Source organism: Prionailurus viverrinus, chromosome C1 (assembly GCF_022837055.1).
Source record: "Prionailurus viverrinus isolate Anna chromosome C1, UM_Priviv_1.0, whole genome shotgun sequence".
Lineage (NCBI taxonomy): Eukaryota > Metazoa > Chordata > Mammalia > Carnivora > Felidae > Prionailurus > Prionailurus viverrinus.
In genome coordinates this window covers 62908779-62933161 of record NC_062568.1, presented here as the reverse complement: position 1 = coordinate 62933161, position 24383 = coordinate 62908779, and the positions used below count along the sequence as shown (strand labels likewise).

The 24383-nt window shown below is 37.1% G+C and overlaps 1 protein-coding gene and 1 pseudogene across 1 annotated transcript in view; both read right to left on the bottom strand.

The window, feature by feature from the left end:
• Positions 1 to 24146, bottom strand: part of SLC38A11 (solute carrier family 38 member 11) — a 56351-nt gene extending 32205 nt beyond the window's left edge. The window contains exons 1-7 of the mRNA XM_047869143.1: positions 24039 to 24146; positions 23439 to 23556; positions 21626 to 21700; positions 14480 to 14614; positions 12738 to 12803; positions 7488 to 7594; positions 4975 to 5054 (exon numbers count right to left, since the gene is read on the bottom strand). Of these exons, the coding sequence (XP_047725099.1) occupies positions 4975 to 5054; positions 7488 to 7594; positions 12738 to 12803; positions 14480 to 14614; positions 21626 to 21700; positions 23439 to 23556; positions 24039 to 24077 (620 nt within the window). The 5' untranslated portion in view covers positions 24078 to 24146. The remainder of the gene's footprint in view (positions 1 to 4974; positions 5055 to 7487; positions 7595 to 12737; positions 12804 to 14479; positions 14615 to 21625; positions 21701 to 23438; positions 23557 to 24038) is intronic.
• LOC125171903 (40S ribosomal protein S8-like) lies at positions 15970 to 16580 on the bottom strand (annotated as a pseudogene).
• Positions 24147 to 24383: the final 237 nt, after the last annotated feature.

Below are 24383 nucleotides of genomic sequence, written 5' to 3'. Positions count from 1 at the left end.
TGGGATCATCACCAGTCCCCATTAGAGGCAATCAGAACTAACAGTGGAAGTAAGGTTGGAGGTAACCTAAAAGAGAAACCTCATTCTCTTTTCATGGACTGGGACTTGAATGGATGTAGGCTGGTTCTGCTACTGCCATCTTGTCACAATGAGGAAACAGCCTTTCAGAAACTGGAGCCAAAACAGGAAGCAAAGCCAAGAAGTGGGAAAAGAGAAACTGTGTCTGATTTCATTGATTAAACTGCTAACTACAATCAAATCTAATGACGGGAATACCTTTGAACTTTGTAGTTATGTGAGACAATAAATTCTCTTTTGCTTCAAGCAGTTAGGATTCTGTGGTTGCTGTCATTTGCAACAAAAAAGGATAATAATTTAGTCATAAAAAATCGATGGCTCGTATTTGACAGAACTAATCATTGCCTTTTTCAAAAATGCACTATTCCTCTGTCTTTACCCATTTTTTCTTATCCTTCCTTTAATCCCCTCCAGGTCCTCTTTATGTATAGCATCAAATTGTAAAATTTTAGGATCAGAATGGATAAGGGGCAAAGAAACTAATACATATTAAGATCCTTGAGGAAGGCACATTTCATATGCATAAAAGCCTGTTGAAAGTATGGACACACTCTTTGGAATTATGTTTGGAACACCACACTAATGATTAAACTGCTATAAAAGAGATGTTGTATGAAGAGAAAATAGTTGTAAATTTGGACTGCATGCTATCATTTCCATTCTGAATGTAAACAATAGAATATTAATGAGGCACAGAATGAAGGTTTTCATAGTGATAATGCCTCCAATGGTAGTTTGAAAAAAAAAAGGAAGAACTGTCATTGCATTTTGATACTAGCACACTTTCTAGAAAGCAATTAAATTGCCTTGCCACCTCAGGTTTTAGAAAGCAAAAGGTTGGAAAATGCAATAAAAATGAACATTATTTCCAAAGAGAACTGAAAGTCATTGGACTATAAGATATTTGAAATCATATCAAAAAGCAGAATTTATAGCCTTATGAGTTATGAAAAAGGAAATTGAATCGTGTGTTTTATTTTTAAAACACAACGACTAAAAAGGTGTTTCCATAGTAACAAGGTCAATACCAGTAGCCATTACAAACCTTCCTCTTTGCTGATAGTGGGTTTAAAGATCTTTTCCAAATACCATTTTTAAAGCCCTATGAAAAAGTACAGCTTTTCTGATCATTCCTCTGAACCAAAAATGAGGAAAAACACACATGGAGTATTGAGTTTCTCATGTTTTATGGATTATAAGCATTTATGGTTGTCATATTTTCAGAAAGAAGCCTGCCTGACTAGCTATTATGCCAGCCCTCGAACATGGGATTTGATTAGCCTGATTATAAATCTGGACAAACAGAAGTTGTTTGCAGTAGTATTCAAACAGAAATAAAAGGCAGCACAATATTAGAAAAAAATACTTTTTTAACATCTAAATATTGAAAGAGTTAAGTAAATAATCCCTGTTATTAGAAAAATTGCAAAGGCTCAGATGAAGCATGATATCACCACTAGAGGAAGGTTAGAAAGATACAGACCACATTTTGTTTACAACAGAAATAAATAGCTCTTTGGCCATAAAATCAATTCATTTAGCGCCACCAGGAAATGGCCTCTCCTTCCTCTTTCCTTTGTATCAAGATACACTTGCCCATATGACAGTCATTTGTGCTGCCTTATCTTCCCCAATAACTGCGAGCCCCTTGAGAGTAGAGATATTTTCTCTTTGTATTCACAATAGTATCTCACATACGTTTTGCATTTAAAAAGTAACTAAAAAATAAGTAGAGAATGAATTGTGAAAAATAATGGCACAACAGTGCCTAAAATAACACAAAATCTATGGTGTATTTTTAGAAATGATACGTCAGTAAAAACGTATACTCGTGATTTAAATCTCCTTAAACCAAGAGGCTCTAGATCCTTGTTCACGGACTCAAAACTGTTAAATAATGAATTGTTTCCTAGACCAATTCCCTCAGAGTCTCTGCAGCTGGGGTCCTGGCATCAGTATTTTTGACAGCTACTCGGGTAAACCTAAAGTGATGCTAGAGTTGAAAATCATTGCTTTAAACTGTCCGCTGGGGCTCATTTAATGATTAATTTATTTACCTCCAACTTTTAGCTACTTGTTTTTTTTCCCTCAATATTGCCTCATAGTAATGTATTTGCCAAATCTGTAAGACCTTTTTTTTTTTTTTGAGGGAGAGAGAGACAGCACACACACAAGCGAGCAGGGGAGAGGGGCAGAGAGAGAGAATCTTAAGCAGACTCAAAGTTCAGCGCAGAGTCTGACACAGGGCTCAATCCCTGTGATCCTTGGGATCATGACCTGAGCCAAAATCAAGAGCCCAACACTCAACTGACTAAGCCATCCAGGCAACCCTATAAGGCCTTTTATTACAACCTAATAATTTATTCTCTAGAGTCACTTTTTATAATGAAAGCTCCAATTAAAAAAGTTCTGTCTTACACAATTAAAAATGTTAACCAACAATTATCTATTGTATTTTGTTCAATATACTTATTAGTTTTTTGTTGCTGTAAATTCAGCTTCTGAAAAGCAGAGATGAATACAGTTCAATATAGTAGATACTAATCAATGTCAGTAGAATTTAATATATGATTTTGTGCTTTTATGCTTACCTTTCCTGGGCCTGGAATGCCTTTTACACTTTTATCTACCTGAGAAAATTCAGACTCATCTTTCAAAACACCCAGATCGTATCTTTCTTCCTCCAGGAAGCCCTCCTGATTCAGTCAAACTATTAAGCCTTCTCTTCTTTGGCACTGCTACTGTGTTTATGCCTGTAGTTTGCACTTCTCCTACTGTACTGCCATTTCTTTGTCTTTTCTTCTTTTGTTTTTAAAATAAGTCCATTTGCACTACTTGATTGTGAACAACTTGCACCAGATGCTGACTTATGCATCTCTGCTCTTTTACTCTCAGGGTGTGGCAAAATAGCTAGAAACAATAGGCATTCAATAAGAGTTTACTAAATGAAAGAACGAATGTCCACATTGAAGTGAACTGGGTGCATTTCAAAACCACGATTTCTGAGGACTAAATTGTGTCTCCTTCAAAAATTCATATACCGCACATGATGGTATCTGGAGATGGGGACTTTGGGAGATAATTAGGTTTAGAGGAGGTCCTGAGGGCAGGGCTTTCTTGATGGGATTAGTGTCCTTATAAAGAGCTAAGTTATTGTTGATATTAGTATGTAAATGTTTGTGAAAATCATCTCCCGAATATACAAGTTACTTTAAAATAAAGCTAAATAGTTTTTCCTTATTTGACTATGTATGTTAAAGTTTATATAATAATTTTCAAGACCTTACTGAATATGGAATTTTTATTTGTTAAGATGCACATTTGGATTTTGAAATCCACTGAAATAAATATAAAAATTTTTAAGTTTTTTAAACTTTCATCTGTCTCATGCATAAGCTAGGTGTTTTCTAGAAGAGAGATACGAGTGCCATTCAGAATTGCCTAATACTGCGTCTGTGACTTGTTGAAATCAAATAAACATCTTGATCAGTTGGAAAAAAAAAAAAAAAAGAGAGAGATACCAGAGAGCTTGCTGTCTCTCTCCCTCTCTGCCCTGTGAGGACACAGCAGGGAAGCAGCTTTCTGCAACCAGGAAGAGATCTCTGGCCAAAACCTGACCATACTGACAGCCTCTAGAACTATGAGAAAATAAACTTGTTGTTTAAGAACCCCAGTCTACAGTATTTTGTTCTGGCACCCCAAGCTAATACAACTATGAACTGGGATTAAGTTATTTGATGAGAACATTAATATAAATGTTATATTAATACTTATGCTTACTTATGCTTTTTTATTTTAATCCTTTAAAAAATACATTTTTTTCCCAAAGGAAAGGCTATATCAAATGCAATTAGACAAGATATTTCATAATTCCTCCCAAATAAATTAGAGGCATAATTTTTGGTATTTTCCTGGTTCACTAAGAACCCAGACATCAGCACATGAAGTTGAAAATGATGTGATCTTTCAGAACAATTAATCAATAGGAAAGAATAAGTTATCTTGGGGACCTTATTATCAAAGATAGTTATTTATCAGGATTCCTTTTTTCTCCCTCATGGGTTACATTCATTAAAGACCCAGTACAGTCTTTGTACTGTGCTATAGACACTGTCTTAAGTTAATTTTATTTTGTCTTAAGACCAATTTAAGCTTGTTTCATTCCAGCATTCTCTTGGGACTCTGGACAATAAACTCCCCAACCCTCATCTGGAGAATCTATTCTATAATCAAGGCATAAAAATGGAATTGTTTGAAATAGCAGTATCCATGCTTTGTCTTGTAGATAATATTTTTAAAACTTGGGGAACCAATACTAAATTATCATTTTATTTGGCCAAATAACATTCAAAACAAATGAATGCCACTGTCAGCAATTAACATCAGTTCACAAGTGACAAAGCATCTTCACACAAATTAATTAAAGAATATAATCTTAGTAGAGAATAAAAGGTGGTTTTCAAAGTGACTATATTTCTGTAGTGGGGAAACATCTACTATATTCCTTATTCTCATTTCGGCCTATGTTGGTGAAACTTCGTTAAGGGCAAATTTCTCTCAGATAGATAAAAAGTTTCTGCCATTTACCATTTTTCCTCCTGAGTGCTGGACTTCATTCTTATTTCTCGCTATTCAAAACCCTTCCTTATTCTAATTCTTAGGATTGACCATTAACATAAAAAGTAACCTCAGTTTAATCACATCAGCATGCAGGGTCCAGATGAACAATGCCTGTCTACTTAGATGTAATTATTTTCTCTCATTTTGTCAAATACCAAAGATAAATAATGCTTCCAATGCCATGATTACTTTATACTTCAGTATTTACAATATATTATATAAATATCTACTGAAGGCTGTAAATTAAAAACTAACCAAGATAGCAATAAAACTTACATGTATGGACTCAGTGAGACTACCCTTGCCATTACAATTCCAAGAATCAGAGTTGTTAAAACTGTAGAAAGAAGAGAGATCTGCAAAAGAAAATGTAAAGATGTTGTCAGTTTGGAAGAAAAATCGTTGTATTGAAAATATTAGGTGTTTCTCTTTTTACTTGCATAAACACATATACAGTTTTTGTTTACACAATCCTATAGTAGTTTATTCTTATAGACTGGTGTTGATAATCTCAGGCATGTAACTTTTTATCAGATCACAGTATTACTTTTTTTCTCAAAATAGGGGACAAGTACCATATATGAGTGCTCTAATCTTGCAACAGGGCTTTAAATGTTTTTAGTGGCTTACTGTATAGACTACAAAACTGGTGATTTTCATTCATGAAAGTGAAAGGGAAGTTGTTTTCTTTTTTCTTCAGGTCCTATTTTGGTGTTGGCTTGTGCTTTTTTTCTACCTATAATTACTTCTTCTGCTTCTGTCTTTACCTTCTCCTCTCCCTTTCTTTTTTTTTAAAATTTTTTTTTTCAACGTTTATTTATTTTTGGGACAGAGAGAGACAGAGCATGAACGGGGCAGGGGCAGAGAGAGAGGGAGACACAGAATCGGAAACAGGCTCCAGGCTCTGAGCCATCAGCCCAGAGCCCGACGCGGGGCTCGAACTCACGGGCCGCGAGATCGTGACCTGGCTGAAGTCGGACGCTTAACCGACTGCGCCACCCAGGCGCCCCTCCTCTCCCTTTCAACATAAGACCCTCCCCACACATACTCACTTTCACACATTTTGGGTGTCCTCTCCCTTTTCCCTTCTATTCTCTAGCTCTGTTAGTCTATTTTTCCTATTTGGCTTTGCCCTTTGGTCTGTTTCTACAGTCTTTGCTTTTCCCCCTCTCTTCTGTCACTATTTCAATGGTTAAAATATAAACCGGTCTGTGTGTATATGTGTTCTGTGCACTCAATATTAGATCTGTGTTTCTGCCCTTAATTTTTTAATGGATACGCCCATTTTAGACTTCTTTCTCTAATAAGAGAAACATAATATGAAACTGCTTTTATTTCATTTGATTGTCATTAACCTTGTTTCCTGGGTTGCTAGTTTTTAACTAGAAAGAAGGTTGTGTTATGAGTCCTCTGATCTACTGATGAACAGGGATTTTAAATGACATTCCCCAAGTCACACAGCTAGAAGATGGCAGAGGGAGAATTCAAATGCAAGCATCCTGACTCCAGATCAGGACTCCTAACTACTGTGCTTTGCTCACTGGGAGGTTTATTTAGATATTTCAATATGAATCTTTTAAAGGGAATTTAGGGAAAATGTCCAGGTATTAATAATATGATAGAATGTTAGCTTTCTTTTCATGAATGCCCAGCCTTCTGCTCTCAGAAAATAACATTTACATCTATAACATGTGAAATGGAAAATTGTTCAGCCATTTAAAATTTTTCACAAAAAAGCTCTTGTTTATTTCTGGAAGTCTGATAGGGAATGAAGGTAGGGTGGTCAGGATACTTTGGAATATCATCTCCACTCTCAGCTCCATCCGGAAGGACTGTGGGTAACAGGACCCATAACCTGATCCTTATGGAAGGATCCATAACTACAGATAGACATGAAACATCACACTAAGAAGTAAAATTCACTCAAGTGTTGAACTCTTCAAATTAGAACATAAAAAAATATATAAATAACTCTCTTTAAAAACGATTCATCAGAATGCTTGGCAAAATATAGCTATAACACCAATAATATTTTGCATAAAATACAAACGCTCCTTGAGAGTAATGAAATAAAAATATAAGTAGATAAAGGCTAACCCATGCAGATGAGCGTATATGGTGAGATGAATAATTACTTGTTTGGTTTCACTAGAAATAAATCATAATTTCTCTTTAGCAATAAGAATCATACACAACAGCCAAATTCTCATGAATCAATCAACATACTGACATTTAAATTCACTGGATGAAACACATCGTAGTTTACTAAAAAATTTTTAGCCAATGAAGTGAGTTATCCTTACTTCTTAAACTTAGTCTAACTTTAAATTGTTTGAACTACTATCTGTAAAAATGATAGAACATTTTTTCAGTAAATTAGACTTTTGCAAGTATAATTCTTTTTATTTTCTAAATTGAAAGTATACTGTCTGCTTTCAGAGTATCTACCTTAAAAAAAGGAAAGTAAAGAACATATTTATTTCATAATCATTAACTATTTAACCATCAATTCCCTCAAATAAGATTAATATTCAAGCACAGTTTACCCTAGTATAATTAAAAGTAAACTAAAAGAAACTAAGATAAATATAATTAAGAACTTGGCCACATAGAAGATAGCTTCATAAAATTAGTACAGGTAACAAAGTACACTTCAGCACCTTTTATTTTTTATTTTTAAAATATAATTTATTGTCAAATTGGCTAACATACAGTGAGTAAAGTGTGCTCCTGGTTTCTCGTTTCTGCTCTTGGTTTCAGTCTGCACCTTTTTAAAATGTAAAAGTTACCTTTCCAAGCTTGGCGATATCACGATACAAGGACAAAGGCAGAGTAAAGGCAGCCGTGGAAAGCACAATAATGAAGTGGCGACCAATAAACAAATTTGCAGGGTCAACTAAAACACAACAAATATTATAAAGTCTTTATGGGTATGAGTAACACACCAGGGATACAAGTAATTAGCCAAATACTTAATTGCAAAAATAACTCAACATTAAATGTTACCTAAATGACAAATATTTTGAGTAAATAAATCCCATAAAATCATGTAAAAATAGAAATTATTCACAAAAATATAAATACAAAATAACTTAAGGATGAACCTATAGTTCAAATAATCTTTAAAAAAATTTTTTAATGTTTATTTACTTTTTTTAAAGTTTTCATTTATTTTTGAGACAGAGAGAGACAGAGCATGAGCAGGGGAGGGGCAGAGAGAGAGAGGGAGACACAGAATCTGAAGCAAGCTCCAGTCTCTGAGCTGTCAGCACAGAGCCTGACGCGGGGCTTGAACTCACAGACTGTGAGATCATGACTTGAGCTGAAGTCGGATGCTTAAGCGACTGAGCCACCCAGGCACCCCTTAATGTTTATTTTTGAGAGAGAGAGAGAGAGAGAGAGAGAGAGTGAGTAGGGGAAGGGCAGAGAGAGAGGAAGACAGAATCTGAAGCAGGCTCCAGGCTCTGAGCTGTCAGCCACAGCCTGATGCAGGGCTCAAACTCATGAACCATGAGATCATGACCTGAGTGGAAGTGGGACACTCAACCAACTGAGCCACCCAGACACCCCTAGTTCAAATAATCTTATATGTTTCATTCAAATCATTTTAATAGCCTTCTAGTCAGTTTTCCTGCTTTACCTTTCCTTTGTCCCCCTAGAGTATACTTTTAACCCAGAAAGTACAAAGATCCTTCCCAAAGGTTAAACAAATGATGTCACTGTTGGTTCAAAACTCTCTAATGACAAATCCCTTCAATAGGAAGTAAGCTACATGAGGACAGGGCATGTTCTGAGGATTTCTCTCTTTTTTTTAATTTCAGTATTCTAGAGAGATGTGAGAAGTAAAACTTAACATTTCAAAAATCAAGCTTTAGGTAAAGATATTCTATTTCTACACTTTTGTTGAGAAGCAGTGGTCTCCCTGAAGAAAAGTAGACAGAAACAACTTGTGTAGAGAAGTCTTTGGGAAGCTCTGCAGAAACCAGTATATACTGCAGACTCTGGGCTATCATAATGAATAAATAATTGTGTGTGTGCGTTGGGGGGGGTGTACGTGCACACGTGTGCCTGTTATCAAATACAAGCAAAAGTTGTAAACATAAAATAAAACATACTTGCAAGGGTTTATATCATTTTAAAGCTGTGCTAACCATAGTGTTAACTTCAGGAGCTATATATCCATTCCAAGGAAGACACCACTGCTTAAATATTTGAGCTCATATTGAATTCTTTCAGAGATCCTACCACTAGGTTTTTGAAAGGTCCCCAGTGATACCAAGTCTTTGTTCATTAATTTGTGCAAAGTCTAAGGTCTATAGAATAAGTGAGTGAGTGTGGTTAAAAAAAAAAAGCTATTACTGGGAAAAGTGAGACTCATTTTCTAATTTTCTCATATGGCTAATTAACTTACAGGGAAGTTCTCAGATGCAATTTCAAAGTGGTATAAATATACACACAAACACACACACGTACATACTGTAATAAAAAATAATCATGAATATTTGTTTAACTCAGACATAATTAAACAATTATCATAAAGTTGTGAAATCAAAATACTAAAACAGGAAGTTCAAGTTCCTGAACCCTGAGCTCAACTACTTACATATTTCTGGTGAACATAATTTGAATTAAATTATTTGCATATCTGTTTCTGTTTACCCTTTCAAATAATTTGCTCTACTAATATGTTTGGTAGAAAGTATAGGTTCTCTTCACTAGGAAATTTTAAGTCCTTAAAAAACACTGAAATAGAATCCTATGAATAGCAGAGACAAACCTAGTAACAAAGGTTCTCTATTACCATAAAGGACATTTTTTAATAAGGATCTAATGATGAGATCTATTATTTATACTGATCTTCTAACAAAAATACACCTGAATAAGTATTTTAAGTGTTTAAACTATAGTAAGATTTTTTTTAAGTCTATTTATTTTGAGAGAGAGAGAGCACAAGCAAGAGAGCAGCAGACAGAGAGGGAGAGAGAATCCCAAGCAGGCTCAGCACTGTCAGCATAGGGACTAACGTGGGGCTTGATCCCAGGAACCATGAGATCATGAGATGAGCTGAAATCAAGAGTCAGATATTAACCGACTGAGCCACTCAGGCACCCCTAAACTATAGTAAGATTTTTGAGAAATTTCAAAATCATCTAAACATACAAATTCTTATACCAACATTTCTTACTACTTTGACTTGTATCAAGAACCAAAGCTTTGGGGGGCGCCTGGGTGGCGCAGTCGGTTAAGCGTCCGACTTCAGCCAGGTCACACTCTCGTGGTTTGTGAGTTCGAGCCCCACGTCAGGCTCTGGGCTGATGGCTCAGAGCCTGGAGCCTGCTTCCGATTCTGTGTCTCCCTCTCTCTCTGCCCCTCCCCCGTTCATGCTGTCTCTCTCTGTCTTAAAAATAAATAAACGTTGAAAAAAAAATTAAAAAAAAAAAGAACCAAAGCTTTGGTTATCTGAGAGAAGTATAAGCAATTCCCACTTGCCAGTCTAAGATATTGGTGATATATTTCAGGGGAAAAAATACAGCTAAGGATCTTATCTACTTCTAAAAGTATTTTGGCATCATCTTATACTTTATAAAATATACAAACAAGGCACACATTATAAAATATTCCATTCAACAATGATAAATAAACTGTGATAAGGGGCACCTGCATGGCTCAGTCGGTTGAGCATCCGACTTCAGCTCAGGTCATGATCTCATGGTTTGTGAGTTCAAGCCCCGCGTCGGGCTCTGTGCTGACAACTCAGAGCCTGGAGCGTGTTTTGAATTCTGTCTCCCTCTCTCACGGCCCCTCCCCCGTTCATGCTCTGTCTCTCTCTCTCTCTCAAAAATAAATAAGCAAAAAAATTAAAAAAAAACTGTGATAAGAATAAAGTGTGTTCTTTGCTATGTGGCCTATTTTTTTAAATTTATTTTTGATTATTAAAAATTTAATAACCAGGGAGGGAGGTTCAAAGGGAACTCTAGCTTTGTAGAAGGTGTTTTATTTATATGAAGAGTATATATCCATATACTATTTATAACTAAAAAACAACAAAAATGTGATCGAAATGTTTTTCTTTTGGGGAAATTTAAATTAATTTTGGTCTATTTTGTTGTACAGCTGATATTATACAGGAGAATACTGAACTACCATCAAAGCAAATAGGATAGGTATCTATAATTTGATATAAAAGTGTGTCCCTACTACTAAGAGAAAAAGCACATTATAGAATAAGTTGTATAGTATTATCTTAGTCATGTGAATATCTGAAGTCATACATATTCTTAAGACTCTGGAGGTATATGTTAAAAAGGAAGGGAGGAAGGAAAGTAGGGAGAAAGTTGTTGGAAGAATTGTCCCTACCTGGTTTTCCCCAAACAAAGAAATTATGGGTATGTTCTATCTCCTCTATTTTGTCTGTGTTTTCTATTATTTCCTAGTAAATATATATATTTTTCAAATAAGAAAATAAAGTGATAAAAAGATTTTTCTAAATTAATATATGCTCCTTTGAAAACGTAAAACATAACAAAGGAAACGAAAAAATCTTCATGAATCCAATTAAAAGATAATCACAGCTGACATGTGAATGTATTTTTTCTTGTTTTTTCCCTCAGTTGTTGATGAAAATAGAAAGTTTACATAATTAGGTCACATTTTATACACGGCATTCTTCCACTCACATGATCTCAGTTTATGAAAACATGATTTGTAGGCTGGGGGCTAGAACAGAAGCTGCTGATAAGAGCTAACAGTGTTGGGTAAGCCTGCTGTCTGCCAAGGACCGTCGGTATTACCTCTGTTGTTTCACACAATTCTATGAAGCAGGTGGTACTCTACTTCGTAATTTAGAGATGAAGAGACTAGAAATCAGAGAGGGCATTAACCTTCTCAAGGCCACACAGCCAGCAAACAGTGTGTCTGTGATTTGATGGTCAAGTCTCCCTGATCTCCATTTCCACTAAACCCTGTGAAAGGAGTAGGTGTGATTTCTAGTTTTAGGTTTTGTTTTCTTTCGGTTTGTATGTGTGTAGGATGAATGATTCAGCACTGAGAGGAAAGGTGTATCTGCATCGCTGTCAACGATGATAACAACTGTAGAGTTAGGTCACCATGAACTGAGGATTATGTGGCTTGGATGGGAAGCTCTTCAAGACAAAAAGACTCGTGACCTCTAAGTTATTTAACGTGCCATGATATAGTGCAAGGTCAAACAGGGAGTGGAGTTGTGGCACATGTTGAAAAGGTCTGCTTGAAATGTTCATAGTGGTTTTTCAATATCAGGCCAAACGAAACAACCCAAATGTCCCTCAACTAGGTGACAGATAAACTGCTGTACGTCCATATGATGAAACACTCCTCAGCAATAAAAAAAGAGCAAACTACTGATACACCCCCAAACTTGGATGAATCTCAAATGCATTATACTCAGTAAAGGATGCCAGACTTGAAAGTCTACCTATATACGATGCCATTTATCTGGCATTCTGGGCAAAGCAAAACTAGGGAGAGAAATCGTATAGTGGTTACCAGGAGCTGTACATGAAGGAGGGTTTGACTACATAGGGAAATAAGGAAAAAAATTTTGAGGGGATGGAATTGTTCTGTATTTTGACTGTGATTGTGGATATATGGCTATGCATTTGTCAAAACTCACTGACCTATACATTAGAAAGGGCTAATTTTACTGTATTAAATTATATCTTAATACAAATAATGGGGGGAAAGTCAGCTTGCTTATTTAAGAAACAGCATAGTAAAAACAGTACATGAAAAATGTTACCACAGAGAGTTGGTGATATGTAGCACAAGATTTTTAAAATCCAAAGTATTCTAAGTATATGAATAGCAATGATATCCTTTAAACAGCTAAATAAGAACTAAACTGTCTATAAAGGTAGATTAATACTTTAGGATCAGAATGGATCATGGATATTGCTAGATATCTGAAGTCATCCAATTCTTCCACTTGCAAATATTTTGCTTGTAAGTTATTATGAACAACATTAACTATGAATAATACATAAATAAATATATTGACTCACCTCCTGGGATTCTTTGGAAAACTTTACTCAAAGTATCTCCAGTTATTATGTTGTAACTTATCATAGCTAAAAACATAATGAAAATAATACAGTTACTGATAAGCCATCGCATATCTCATCTTGAATATTTAAAATTTTGTTTTGCAGGGCGCCTGGGTGGCGCAGTCGGTTAAGCGTCCGACTTCAGCCAGGTCACGATCTCGCGGTCCGTGAGTTCGAGCCCCACGACGGGCTCTGGGCTGATGGCTCAGAGCCTGGAGCCTGTTTCCGATTCTGTGTCTCCCTCTCTCTCTGCCCCTCCCCCGTTCATGCTCTGTCTCTCTCTGTCCCAAAAAATAAATAAATGTTGAAAAAAAAATTTTTTTTTAAATAATAAAAATAAAATTTTGTTTTGCATTTAGCAGTGTTTTCTCCAATTTTTTAATTTAAATTCCAGTTGGTTGACGTACCGTGTAATAGTAGTTTCAGGTATAGAACTTAGTGATTCATCACTTATATACAACACTTGGTGCTCATCACAACAAGTGCCTTCCTTAATACCCATCACTGATTTTCAAAGTAATGTTATTCCCAAATATTGGCATACTCCTACATCTTTCAAATATGTATTGTGATTATGAGTATGTACAACTTCAAAAATAACTAGATAACAGATTTATGGGAGAATATAAATTTATATTACAAAAACAATTTCACCTTACAAATCGATTCTTTTCCAGACAGAACACCTTTAAATAATAGTGAGTTTTGGTAGTCATTTAAAATGTGATTTGTTGGACACCTGGGTGGCTCAGTCGGTTAAACATCTGACTTCAGCTCAGGTCATGATCTCATTGTTTCCAAGTTCGAGCCCCGCATCAGGCTCTGTGCTGACAGCTCGGAGCCTGGAGCCTGCTTAGGATTCTGTGTCTCCCTCTCTCTCTGCCCCTCCCCCACTCATGCTCTGTCTCTGTCTCTCTCTCTCTCTCAAAAATAAACATTAAAAAAATTTTTTTAATTAAAATTAAAATGTGATTTGTTTTGTTACTAAAGTTCAGTTTCCAAACATGTTTTCTGTAACACGTGCATTGCTCAAAACAAGGAACAATAATAGAAAATTGTGAAGGCTCCCAAATACCCCCTCATTTAAAAAAATAAGATTTGGGGGAAATAATAGTCTTAGCCTTCCATGAAGACATAAGGAGCTACTGGTTTGAACAATAGCTTCTATATTACCGATTTTAAAAATCAAGTCAATTCGACCACTGGTAAATGTTAACAACGCACCTAAGAAGACATGCTCACCAGTATGGCACAAATTTTAAATTGCATGTTGGCCTTGTTTGTACATGGCTTCCACAGACCCTTAGGTTTTCAAAAAATGTATTTCAGCTTTAGAAGAAATCTATTATTTCACCTATTCACTTTTGTTTTTTTTATTATTTTGTTAAATGTTTACTTTTGAGAGAGTGTGCGAGGGGGGAGGGGCAGAGAGAGGAGCAGGCTCTGTGCTGACAGCAGAGAACCTGATACGGGGTTCAAATTCATGAACCATGGGGCTCAAACTCACGAACTGTGAGATCATGACCTGAGTTGAAGTAGGATGCTTAACTGATTGAGCCACCCAGGTTTCCCTTACCTATTCACTTTTAATCTACTATTAAAGCTACTTTCTTCAAGAATAGTTGTATGCTTATGAAATAATTCCAATATTCATTGTCACCTTACCTATGAGGATATACCTGTAAAAGGAATCAACTTACCTATAAAAGGATACAAAAACTGAAGAACAGAGAGGAGGAGATATCCCGGAAAGCCAAAGGTTTTATTGACCAGAGACTGGTAAGTGTCTGTTCCAGAGAGGGCCCCTCCTTTTATCAATAAAACAAGGGAAAAGTCTGCGGCAAAAATAGCAATTAAACAATGTCAGATTGCATTTAATACACAAGTTTTAAAAAATATTTTGACTTAAACACTTCAAAGAAACTTTTTGAAGAGTTTAATTTAATGCCACAGTAGATTGGCATGGCAAGGCTCACTTTCTTATAAAACATTACCTTTCATGAAACAGTACTATTTCCAGTCATATATTTTTCAATTGAGATGCAAATACACTTAACATATCTGTGCAATGACCTGGACAGAAGGAAGTATGCAGACTAGAAACAAAGCATCAGTTTTCCATTTTACTTTTCTAACCTAACCAATGTAACGACTTTTAACAGGATGTGGCTCAACTGTCCAAGCAACAGAATGTAGGTAATCAAATATTTCATAGACATTCAATGTGTGAAAACCAAGAATGAAAAATGATGCAAGCATTCAGGAAAAAAAATAGATTGAGGAGAATCAGATCATTTGTTTTATAACAAAGTACAAGTAGGAAATTTATTTTACAGTTATTGTGGTTACGAGAGAACCCCAAGAACTTTTTTTGTAATTTATATTTTAAAGACTTAAGCTCTCATTTTAGAGTTGGATTTGAAGACACAAATATATAGAAATTATACAATTAAAAGTTGATCTCTCTTTCCTTCCCCCCCACTTAAATCAATGTTTTTTGAATACTAAATGAATGACATTGAAGGTGCATTGGGTACACAGCTATGTACAGGGTATGATTCTTGTTCTTTCTCTTCTCTTGCTCATGCTTCCAGCACAGGTGATTTTTTTTATCCATAAAGTAATTTGGAAATGCATTAAAATACAAAGGAAAAAACAGAAATCATTGCAATATGCTTTCCACCTTGATTCCCTCCAACATTCTTGAATCTTCTTTCAACAAATTCACCAGTAAGCTCCAAGTTGATAAATCCAACTGACGCGTCCTAAATCTTAATCTAACTTGCTATTTCAGTAGCAAGTTTTTTCTTTCATTAAAACTTTTTAATGTTTGTTTACTTTTGAGAGAGAGACAGAGACAGAGACAGAGACAGAGCACAGGTGTGGAGGGGCAGAAAGAAAGGGAGACACAGAATCCTAAGCAGGCACCAGGCTCTGCGCTGTCAGCACAGAGTGGGATACGGGGCTTGAACTCATGAACCGTGAGATATTGAGCTGAGCCAAAGTGGGACACTTAACCAACTGAGCCACCCAGGCGCCCTAGCGATTTTTTTGTTTACCATTCCCCTCTTCCTCAACCACCTTCCCTTGGCCTTTGTGACTTCACTTTCTTTTGGATTTTCTCCTACCATTTTTTTTTTTTTTTTTGGACAGAACAATAAACATGACCAAAGATAGGAAGCAGGAAGATTTATTTGCCTTTCCGAGCTTTGATTTTCCTCAGATACAACTTTAGCTTCTTGTCCCTTAGCACATAGCCACCTACTCCACCACACTGTCTGGTCTTGAAGCGACATATGCAAGAAGCTTGCCCTGCTGGAACCACTCCTTCAGAAGACCATTGATTTGGGCATTCTTTCTCCTTTCATATTTCTTCTGAAATATGTTTTTTGTTTGTTTTTGATTGTTTTTTGTTTAAAACTTCTCAGGAGTCAGGTTGGTCCCCTTCTTGCAGCACAGGGACAGTGCACGGTAGGACTGCTACCACTGTCATAGCGTGTGCTGTCAATGAGCACGATACAGTTATTCACCAGGGTTTTGGTGCTGACCAGTTCATTGTTAGATGCATTACAGACAACATCAATAATTCTTGTTTTGCGTGTACAACACTGGGAGCCTCAGAAGTTCCCCACGGCCAGTCTCAAGGCACGGTCCTGCCTTCCCCAACATGGACTGTGTGTATGCGGCAGGGCCAATCAGGGTTTGCAGCGGGCATCCCAGCTCATACTTGTGCTTCTTGTAGGGCTTTCTCTTGCCCCCTGTCTTGTGGTGCTTGTGCCACTTGTCCCCAGAGATGCACATTGCTCTGAGCGCTGACTGCAAAAGAGCGGATTTCCTCCTACCCTTTGACCAATCATACCGTTTTTTGTTTTCTGTTTTTTTGTTTGTTTGTTTTTACCAGTTTCTTTCACTCTGTTTAAAACCTGGATTCTTGGGACTTTTTTCTCACTCCTCAAAATGAACTACTGTGATCTTACTCATGCCTGTGGCTGTAATTTTCATACAGCTGTTATTAACCACCATCATTGTATCTCTAAACCAGTCTCCTCCAAACTCCAATTTCTATATCTAGCTGGCTAATAAACATTTTACCTTGGACATCTCATAGACATCTTTGTTTTTTGTAATGCCCAAATGTTAATTTATAGATTTGTTCTGGAACCTGCTTCTCCATCTATATTTCTCCAAATTATTAACAATATCAGTAGAAATTTGAGAATCACCATAGACTTCTCATTACCCATCGCCTGCTATATTCTTTTGGTCACCAAGTCCATTAACTACTGCACCATAAATTATTCAACAGTATCCCCTCATTTCTAATCTCTAATATGTTTTATTTGAGGGCTTAGGCTTTTATCATTTCTTTCCTTGATTACTGCAAAAACTCCTAATAGTTCTCCCATCCACCCATCTGGCCCCTCTTCAAGATACTTTTGACATGCCTTCCCTACCAAGATTTTCTTGATGTCTCCCCTCTACCAGATGGACCTGACCACAGCATACACCTGATCATGTCTTCTGCTTAAAATCCTCCCGGGGAATCCTCTAACGCTTTTGGATTAAAAAATCCTTTTCATGAGGCAGAAAAAATTACTTATTAGCTGTGTGATCTTGGGTGAAAGACTTGATTTTCTCGAGTCTCAGCTGTAAAGTAAGACAATACACCAAACCTTGAAAAGAGTCTGTAAGGATTATGATATTTAAATGTCTACCACCATGCCTAGCATGCTACTACAGGCTAAATGAACGGGAATTTGTGCTACTTTTGGTTATTTTCTATAGGCTGCATGTGGTGGTGGAGAAAGCTCTGTATTTGGAGTCTGATAACAATAATGATAACAGCCAGAAAAATACTAGCAAATACTTTCACAGCACTTTTTTCTGTGCCAGGCTTTTTCCTAAATGCTTTATGCATATTAACTTGTTTAATTCTCACAACAACTCTAAGCAGGTGCAATTTTTACCCACTGCCTTTAAAAGATGAGAAAAGTGAGCCACAGAAGGGTAAGCAAGTTGCTGAACTTCACAGGGTTAGAAAGGAAGAGTCAGGACTCAGATCCTGGTTGTCTGGCTCCAGAATCCATGCACTTAGTCAAAGTTACAATTTTCTTGTCAATAACTGCTAACGTGGGGCAAGTCTTTTAACCTATCAAAGGCTCAATTTCCTTCTCTAAAAGAGTAGAACATACTCCATGAAGTAGAATATCTACTTATGAAGGATTAAGAACAGTGGCTGCATTACGCTTAGGATCCAGCCAGTCCGCAGGAAGCAGTAATGATGATCATTACATGGGAGCCTTCATAAATGCCTCTGCAAACCTCTAACTCTCTAACTTCATCTCTCTCCCCTTCGAACATCAACCCTATGCTTTAGCCAGATGGAATCACTTATACAGCTTCCTTTTGCACTTCTACATTTCCCTCTGCTTAGAGTACCCTTCCATTTTCTTTGCTCACTCATCAACAGTCAGTGGAGGTGTCTCTTCATTCCCAAAATATGACTGCCCCTTTGAGACTGGGTTAAGTGCCAGCATCCGTATCATAATGCACATATTTATGTATTTTTATTATGGCATTTTCATAAAGTATTATAATTCTATGTCTTTGTCTGCCTGACACAACATCGTGAGCTTCATACAGGCAGGAATAATGTTCTTCATTGGTATAATGACAGCAGTTGTCACTAAATATTTGTTGAATGAATTAATATAGCAGGATTGCTAGATGTCTACATAACTGATCAAAATTCAATGTAATAAATGGCCTAATGAGTATATTTAAAAATATTCTAAAATCACAAAAGACATAGAAATTAATTATATTGCCTTTGTTTAAAACCAGGAAAGGCTTCACAGAGGAGTTGAGTAAGCCTTGGAGGATATACAGGATTTCACCAGGTAGAGAAGAAAAAGAATGTCAAGCAGGGAGACTATCCATGGGAAGGTAGCATGACAGCACAATCTGCAGAGGATGGAATATTCCAGAATAGCTAAAACATAACTTCTACACATGGTAATGTTCGTGACAATGTGAAAGAGATGTTAGATTAGTTGGAGATGAAACTAAAAATTCAGATTGTGGCTGAGCTATGAAGGAATTTGAATGCAATATTTTTTTTTCTGTTGTCATTATGCAGTCTTTAAATATACTGCATGCAAATTTTAGATAAATCCATGAATGAGTCTATGTTATCCAACATAAAAATTTTCTTTTAAATCAGTATGTATGTTTGAAAAATAAAAATTATTACACTCTAATCAACAAATATAAAAATCTTTAAAAAATTAAACTAAAGCATTTGTTGTAAATATTTACAATTTGTTTTTATTTCCCAACATTTCAAAAACATGAAAACAGAAAAACTACCTCCTAGCTGGACATATCTCATTAGAGGCCTTAAAAAGAAAAAAAAAAAAAAAAGAAGAATTATAAAGAAAAACAATTGTGTAATTACAGTGTCAATTTATTTTTTTAAGTTCATTTTAAATTTATTTATTTTTGAGAGAGAGCGTGAGAGCATGTGTGCAAGTGGGGGAGGGGCAGAGAGAGAGGGAGACACAGAATCTGAAGCAGGCTGTGCTGACAGCTCAGAGCCTGACATGGTGCTCGAACCCACAAACTGTGAGATCGTGATCTGAGCTGACGTCAGAGGCTTAACCAACTGAGCCACGCAGGCACCCCTTATCTATTTTGAAAGAGAGAGAGAGAGAGAGAAAGGGAAAGATAATCCCAAGCAGGCTCTGCACTGTCAACAGACGGATTGGGGGGATGTGGGGGGTGGGGTGGGGTTTCAAATGACAAACTGAGAGATGAGAAATTGTAACCGGAGCCAAAATCAAGAGTCAGAAGCTTAACTGACTGAGCCACCCAGGGGCCCCTACAGTGTCAACTGAAAGAAAAATTCAGTATTATATCCTACTTGTAGATTTTCCTCTTTAAGGCCTAATTAAAAAATAAAAGGAATCACAGTCTGTAATTTTTTTTTTTTTTTTGCTTCTGTGTGGTCATCCTTTATTCATCAAAGTTACTTAAATATTTTGATCATGCAACTGAATAAGAGTAACTAATTTCTACTGATTAGTAACTTTGCAATATATGGCTTTGCAAAAGGCTGTTCACAGTCACTGCTACAAGTTTACGCATGGCATTAGTTGAGACAGTTATTCACATTATGATTTATTTATGTATAATGTGATTTGGCTTGGGTAAATTGTCAATTCTCAAGTATTTAATTCTTAGGTGATATATATTTTTTAATTTTTTTCTATCTACTGGCTTACAGTGTGTGTAAATGTTTACAGCGCGCTTAAATAATCCACGGTTATTATGCCTGGGTGGAAATTATTTGTCAGTGATGACTGACTGGGAAACAGGAAATTAAAAACGACAAGAGTAATCCTTGAATGGGATTTTTTAGTGTGATGAATGTTCTCATGAATAGAATGCAATTTTTAAACACCAGAAACTCTGAATAAGCACAACGTTATGGGTCCCATGGGTTACTCAGTTTTGGGTCTTAAGCTACAAAATAAGAGCTTAGAAGCTCAAAGCAGCTTAGGTTTGGGGAGAGCAGGTGGTGAGAAGAAAGCAGGGAGGAAAGCAGCCCAGTGCTCCTGCAGCTACTGTGGTAACTACTGTGTGCTTTACTCTCTCTTCCTCAGCCTGAGGGAAAAAACAGCAGAGTTAAAGGCTGGTCTTGGAAACCTGAGATTTTGTGAGGGGATGGCATCTTGGGCTCCAGAAGCAGAGCTGACCAGAGATTCCTGGGCATGGGGTTTGAGGGAGTGCCCTCGAGAGAAGGGGAAGAACAGGACAGGGGAAGGGAAACAGCTCAGCCAGCGCATGGTCTCAGGTGAAGACTATCCTCAGCCCAATCCCTGTGGTGGAGGCCCTCTGGAGCTACACCTGCAACACTCACTGGTGTCTCCCGGAGGCTGGGAGGTCAGCTTTTGTGTTCCTACCAGTCAGTCATTGGCCAGAGGCTGGGCATCATTACCTCACAGGAAGGTGGCACCATCGAGAGCCAGGTCAACTGAAGAAATAGACAGCTGAGGAGTTCTGCATTGCCTGGTAAAAGGCATCCAAGTAACCACACACAGCAGCCACCATACCAACAGCCACCGCAAGTGGTATCTGCCTCTTTCACAGTGACCCTAAGGTAGAGGAAGGACCCTGTGGTTGTCTGTCATGAGGTGAGTTGGGGGGGTGCCGGGTAAAAGGGCAGGGATGAGAACAACAGGAAGAGGAGGTGAGTATGAGTTGTAAAGTAGCAAAACGTGAGTGTGAATGAACATGTTACATGAAAAGGGGGAAGCAGAAGAGAAGTGATAGAGAAGCACCTTATTGCTGCCCTCTAAGATAGTGGTAGTAGGGAGCCTGGGCAGGCACCGTGGGGAGCGGGTGGTGGACACCCTGAAAGGTGCTGGTTGAGCACCAGGCCTTTCAGTCTTACCTGCACAAAAATAGCTAGAAAATATTGCTCATTCATGTGCATCTGCTTAAGGTATTTGTGGGAGAGGAAGGCCTGATGTCTACACTTTCAGAGCAGTCTCTCCCAGCCTTTAAAATGACTCCCCCATCTACCGCTCTCTGCACAAAGTGAAAAAAGGCACATGAAAAGGATTTAGGCTTGGTGATATATAATGCTTTTCTAATCTGTTCAGAGGATTAGTAGGCAAAGTAAATCTTCTCGGACATAAATGTCTAAATTCTTTAGGATTATTTGATGCACTTCTTAATTAGGAAATTCAATTATTTGTGTGTGTGTGTGGGTGTGTGTGTGTGTGTGTAATCATCATTGCACAATTTAAGTTGCAGGAAAAAGCAATTACATAGTATTTTACCTGTAACATATGAAACCCAGAATAAAAGCAATATTCCCAGAGGAAAGCCAGCTTGCTTCATTGAATAAGGTAATCCTGGAAAAAAACATAAAATGCCCCACCCATCACATTAATAAAACATACAGAAATTTAGAAGTTTCCCCCCAATTCCTATATATAACAAGCTCATGAAGTGACATATTTACAGGACATGGCTGTAAACAGTGCACAAGGCTACTCAAATGTTAGTATGTTAATACTATTTCAGAATAAAATGCAAGCTAAGGACATGTCAAGAAAGCAAATTTATGAGGTGACGGAATAAGAATAAGAAAGCAGCAAGATGCCAGTTCACACAAATAATGTTCACTTCAGGGTGAGGGGAACATGACCTTGAATATGTGGAAAGTAATGACCTAAAGCTTTCCTTTCGTGCTAGCTGGGAAAGCAGAGAAGGTAATAAGGCTACAGAAAGGGGATATGAGGAAAGACTAATGCCAGAATCAAAATGGTAACCATGTAGGAAAAGGAGAGAAAAATGAGAAGGCAAAAGTATTTTCTATAAAGCTGAAGGGTTATATAAAAGTATTTCCTATGAATTTTTTGGGAAATGGTCAATTTTAGATTATGGGAAATACATATTTAAGATAAAATGTATTTAAAATATTTCCATCAAGAATTTATTCCATGAAAAATTTTTCCTTAAAAAATCTGCTGTACATAATTAAGAGGCACTTTTAAATGCTGCTGACACGAATCAGCTTAAAAGTGTTCACATTAGGAATTAACTCCGGAATTCTGCCTGGCAGAGTTGCCCACACCTCTCTGGTTCATGGGAGCAGAATTTCAAACAAATCGTTGCCCCTACTTGATTACTTTGCCTCACCTACCTCTATTCTGTGTACCACCAAAAAGAATTGTCTATATATGGAATCAAGGAAAATCAAGAGACACATCAGCTTGCAACAGATGAAAAAAGTAACTCAATCCAGATGAACATTCAATGATGACTGTAACTAAAAGGTCAAAACTTTACAGGAAAAAGTAGTATTCTCAATGAATTTTGCAGGATTTTGTTTTGTCTTGCTGTTTCTTAAATTGGATGTTTTCCAAGAACAAATAGAATGATAAGCACTGAAAAAATAATTGCCTTAATTACTCTAATGCAACGCACCTAATTTTGTCAGAATTTTCCCCTTGCTTCAAACTGGGAAAATATGAGCTGCTCATTTCTTTCAATTCTGATTATTTGGCTCCTTCATTAAAAAAAAAATCTATGTATTTTCATTTAACCAATATCTACTTAATTAAATGATACTTAAAATTAATATATCATAAGTTTGTACTTTAACTCTAGATAGGCAAGGAAACACGGTATGATTTAATTATTCACAAGATTATTGTTTTCACATTAAACTTATGTACCTTCAATATTTCCAAATATCTGGAGATTTACACTATAGAAGGTCATAGAAAGGTGGTTCAAGTAATGGTGGACACTTCAGGAAGATGGAAAAAGTATATTATTATTTATTTATCAATTGACCATAGAGCCCATAAAAATAAATTCAGCAGATCCCATATGCAGCTCCAACTTTATCTGCCACTCATGGAAGATGCTCTCAAATGAGGAAAGAGTGTGAACAGAACCTCATCTTCAGCATAAAAGTGCACATGGTTACACTGGAAAAAAAGGAGGTGATTTTATGGGAAAAAATTACCAATTTTAATACTTAATATTTTTTCCTCAAAAATAATCAGAGAATACTAGCAACAGAGTAAGAGCCTTAAGTTTTGTCTTTTCATTTAAAACTTAAAATAAAACAACACTTACCTATTATACCAGATCCTATAATCGAGTTGACAACATTAAAAACAGCTGTGGACTGACGACAAGTTTTCCCTTTGTGCTTATGTTCAGAAACGAGCGTTTCTCTGTCATCCAGATTGCTCTATTTTGATATATAAATTGGCAATTAAATATTTACTAGGTCAAATATTAGAAAAGTGTCAGATAAATATGCAACGTAGGATAACGGTAAGAAAATGAGAGCAGGATAATAATATAACGTATAATAATAATAATAATAATAATAACAAAGAACAACAATAACAGCTAGGAACAGAGCATTGTAAACAAATTCCATCCTAAAATGTCCCAATTATAGCTGCACCAAGTTCACGGACTGCTGAATGGAATCCCAGAATACAGGCTCAGTTAGGGAGCCAATGATGCGATTTTGTAAGATTAAAGGGGTATATTGAAAAGTACCTGCCAAGAAAAAAAAAAAAAAAAAAGGTCAGAGGAAGGCAAAACTTTTTCTCCTGGAGGACTTTCTGCAGTGCTAAAACCCAAGGCAGCAGACCTCTGTTGCAGGGTGAATGAAACTGGAAGGGACCTGGCTTCAGAAGCTGCCCCAGTCCCCAGCTTTACCTGAGGCAGGATGACGGGCCCCTGCGCCTGGTAGCCCATGGCTGCAACAGAGTCCTCAGCAAGCGGAAGGCTTGCGGGCCTGGGAAGCCCACTCTTGCTCTCCCAGCCTCTCCTGCGACCTCGCACATCCGGGGGCCCGCGCGGCGGGAGAGGGGAGTGAGCGGTCCCGCGGCCGCCCCTGGCCCCACCTCCGCAGTTCAGCGGGGGCGCGGGCTGCTGGGCTGCAGCAGCCCCGGATGGTTTCTTCTGGGAGCTCGTCCAGCCAATGCACCCTCCTTCTCAGGCAGGATGCTACACGGGATGCTTCTGATCTGGGCAGCCCTCTCTCCCCTCACCAGTCTTTCC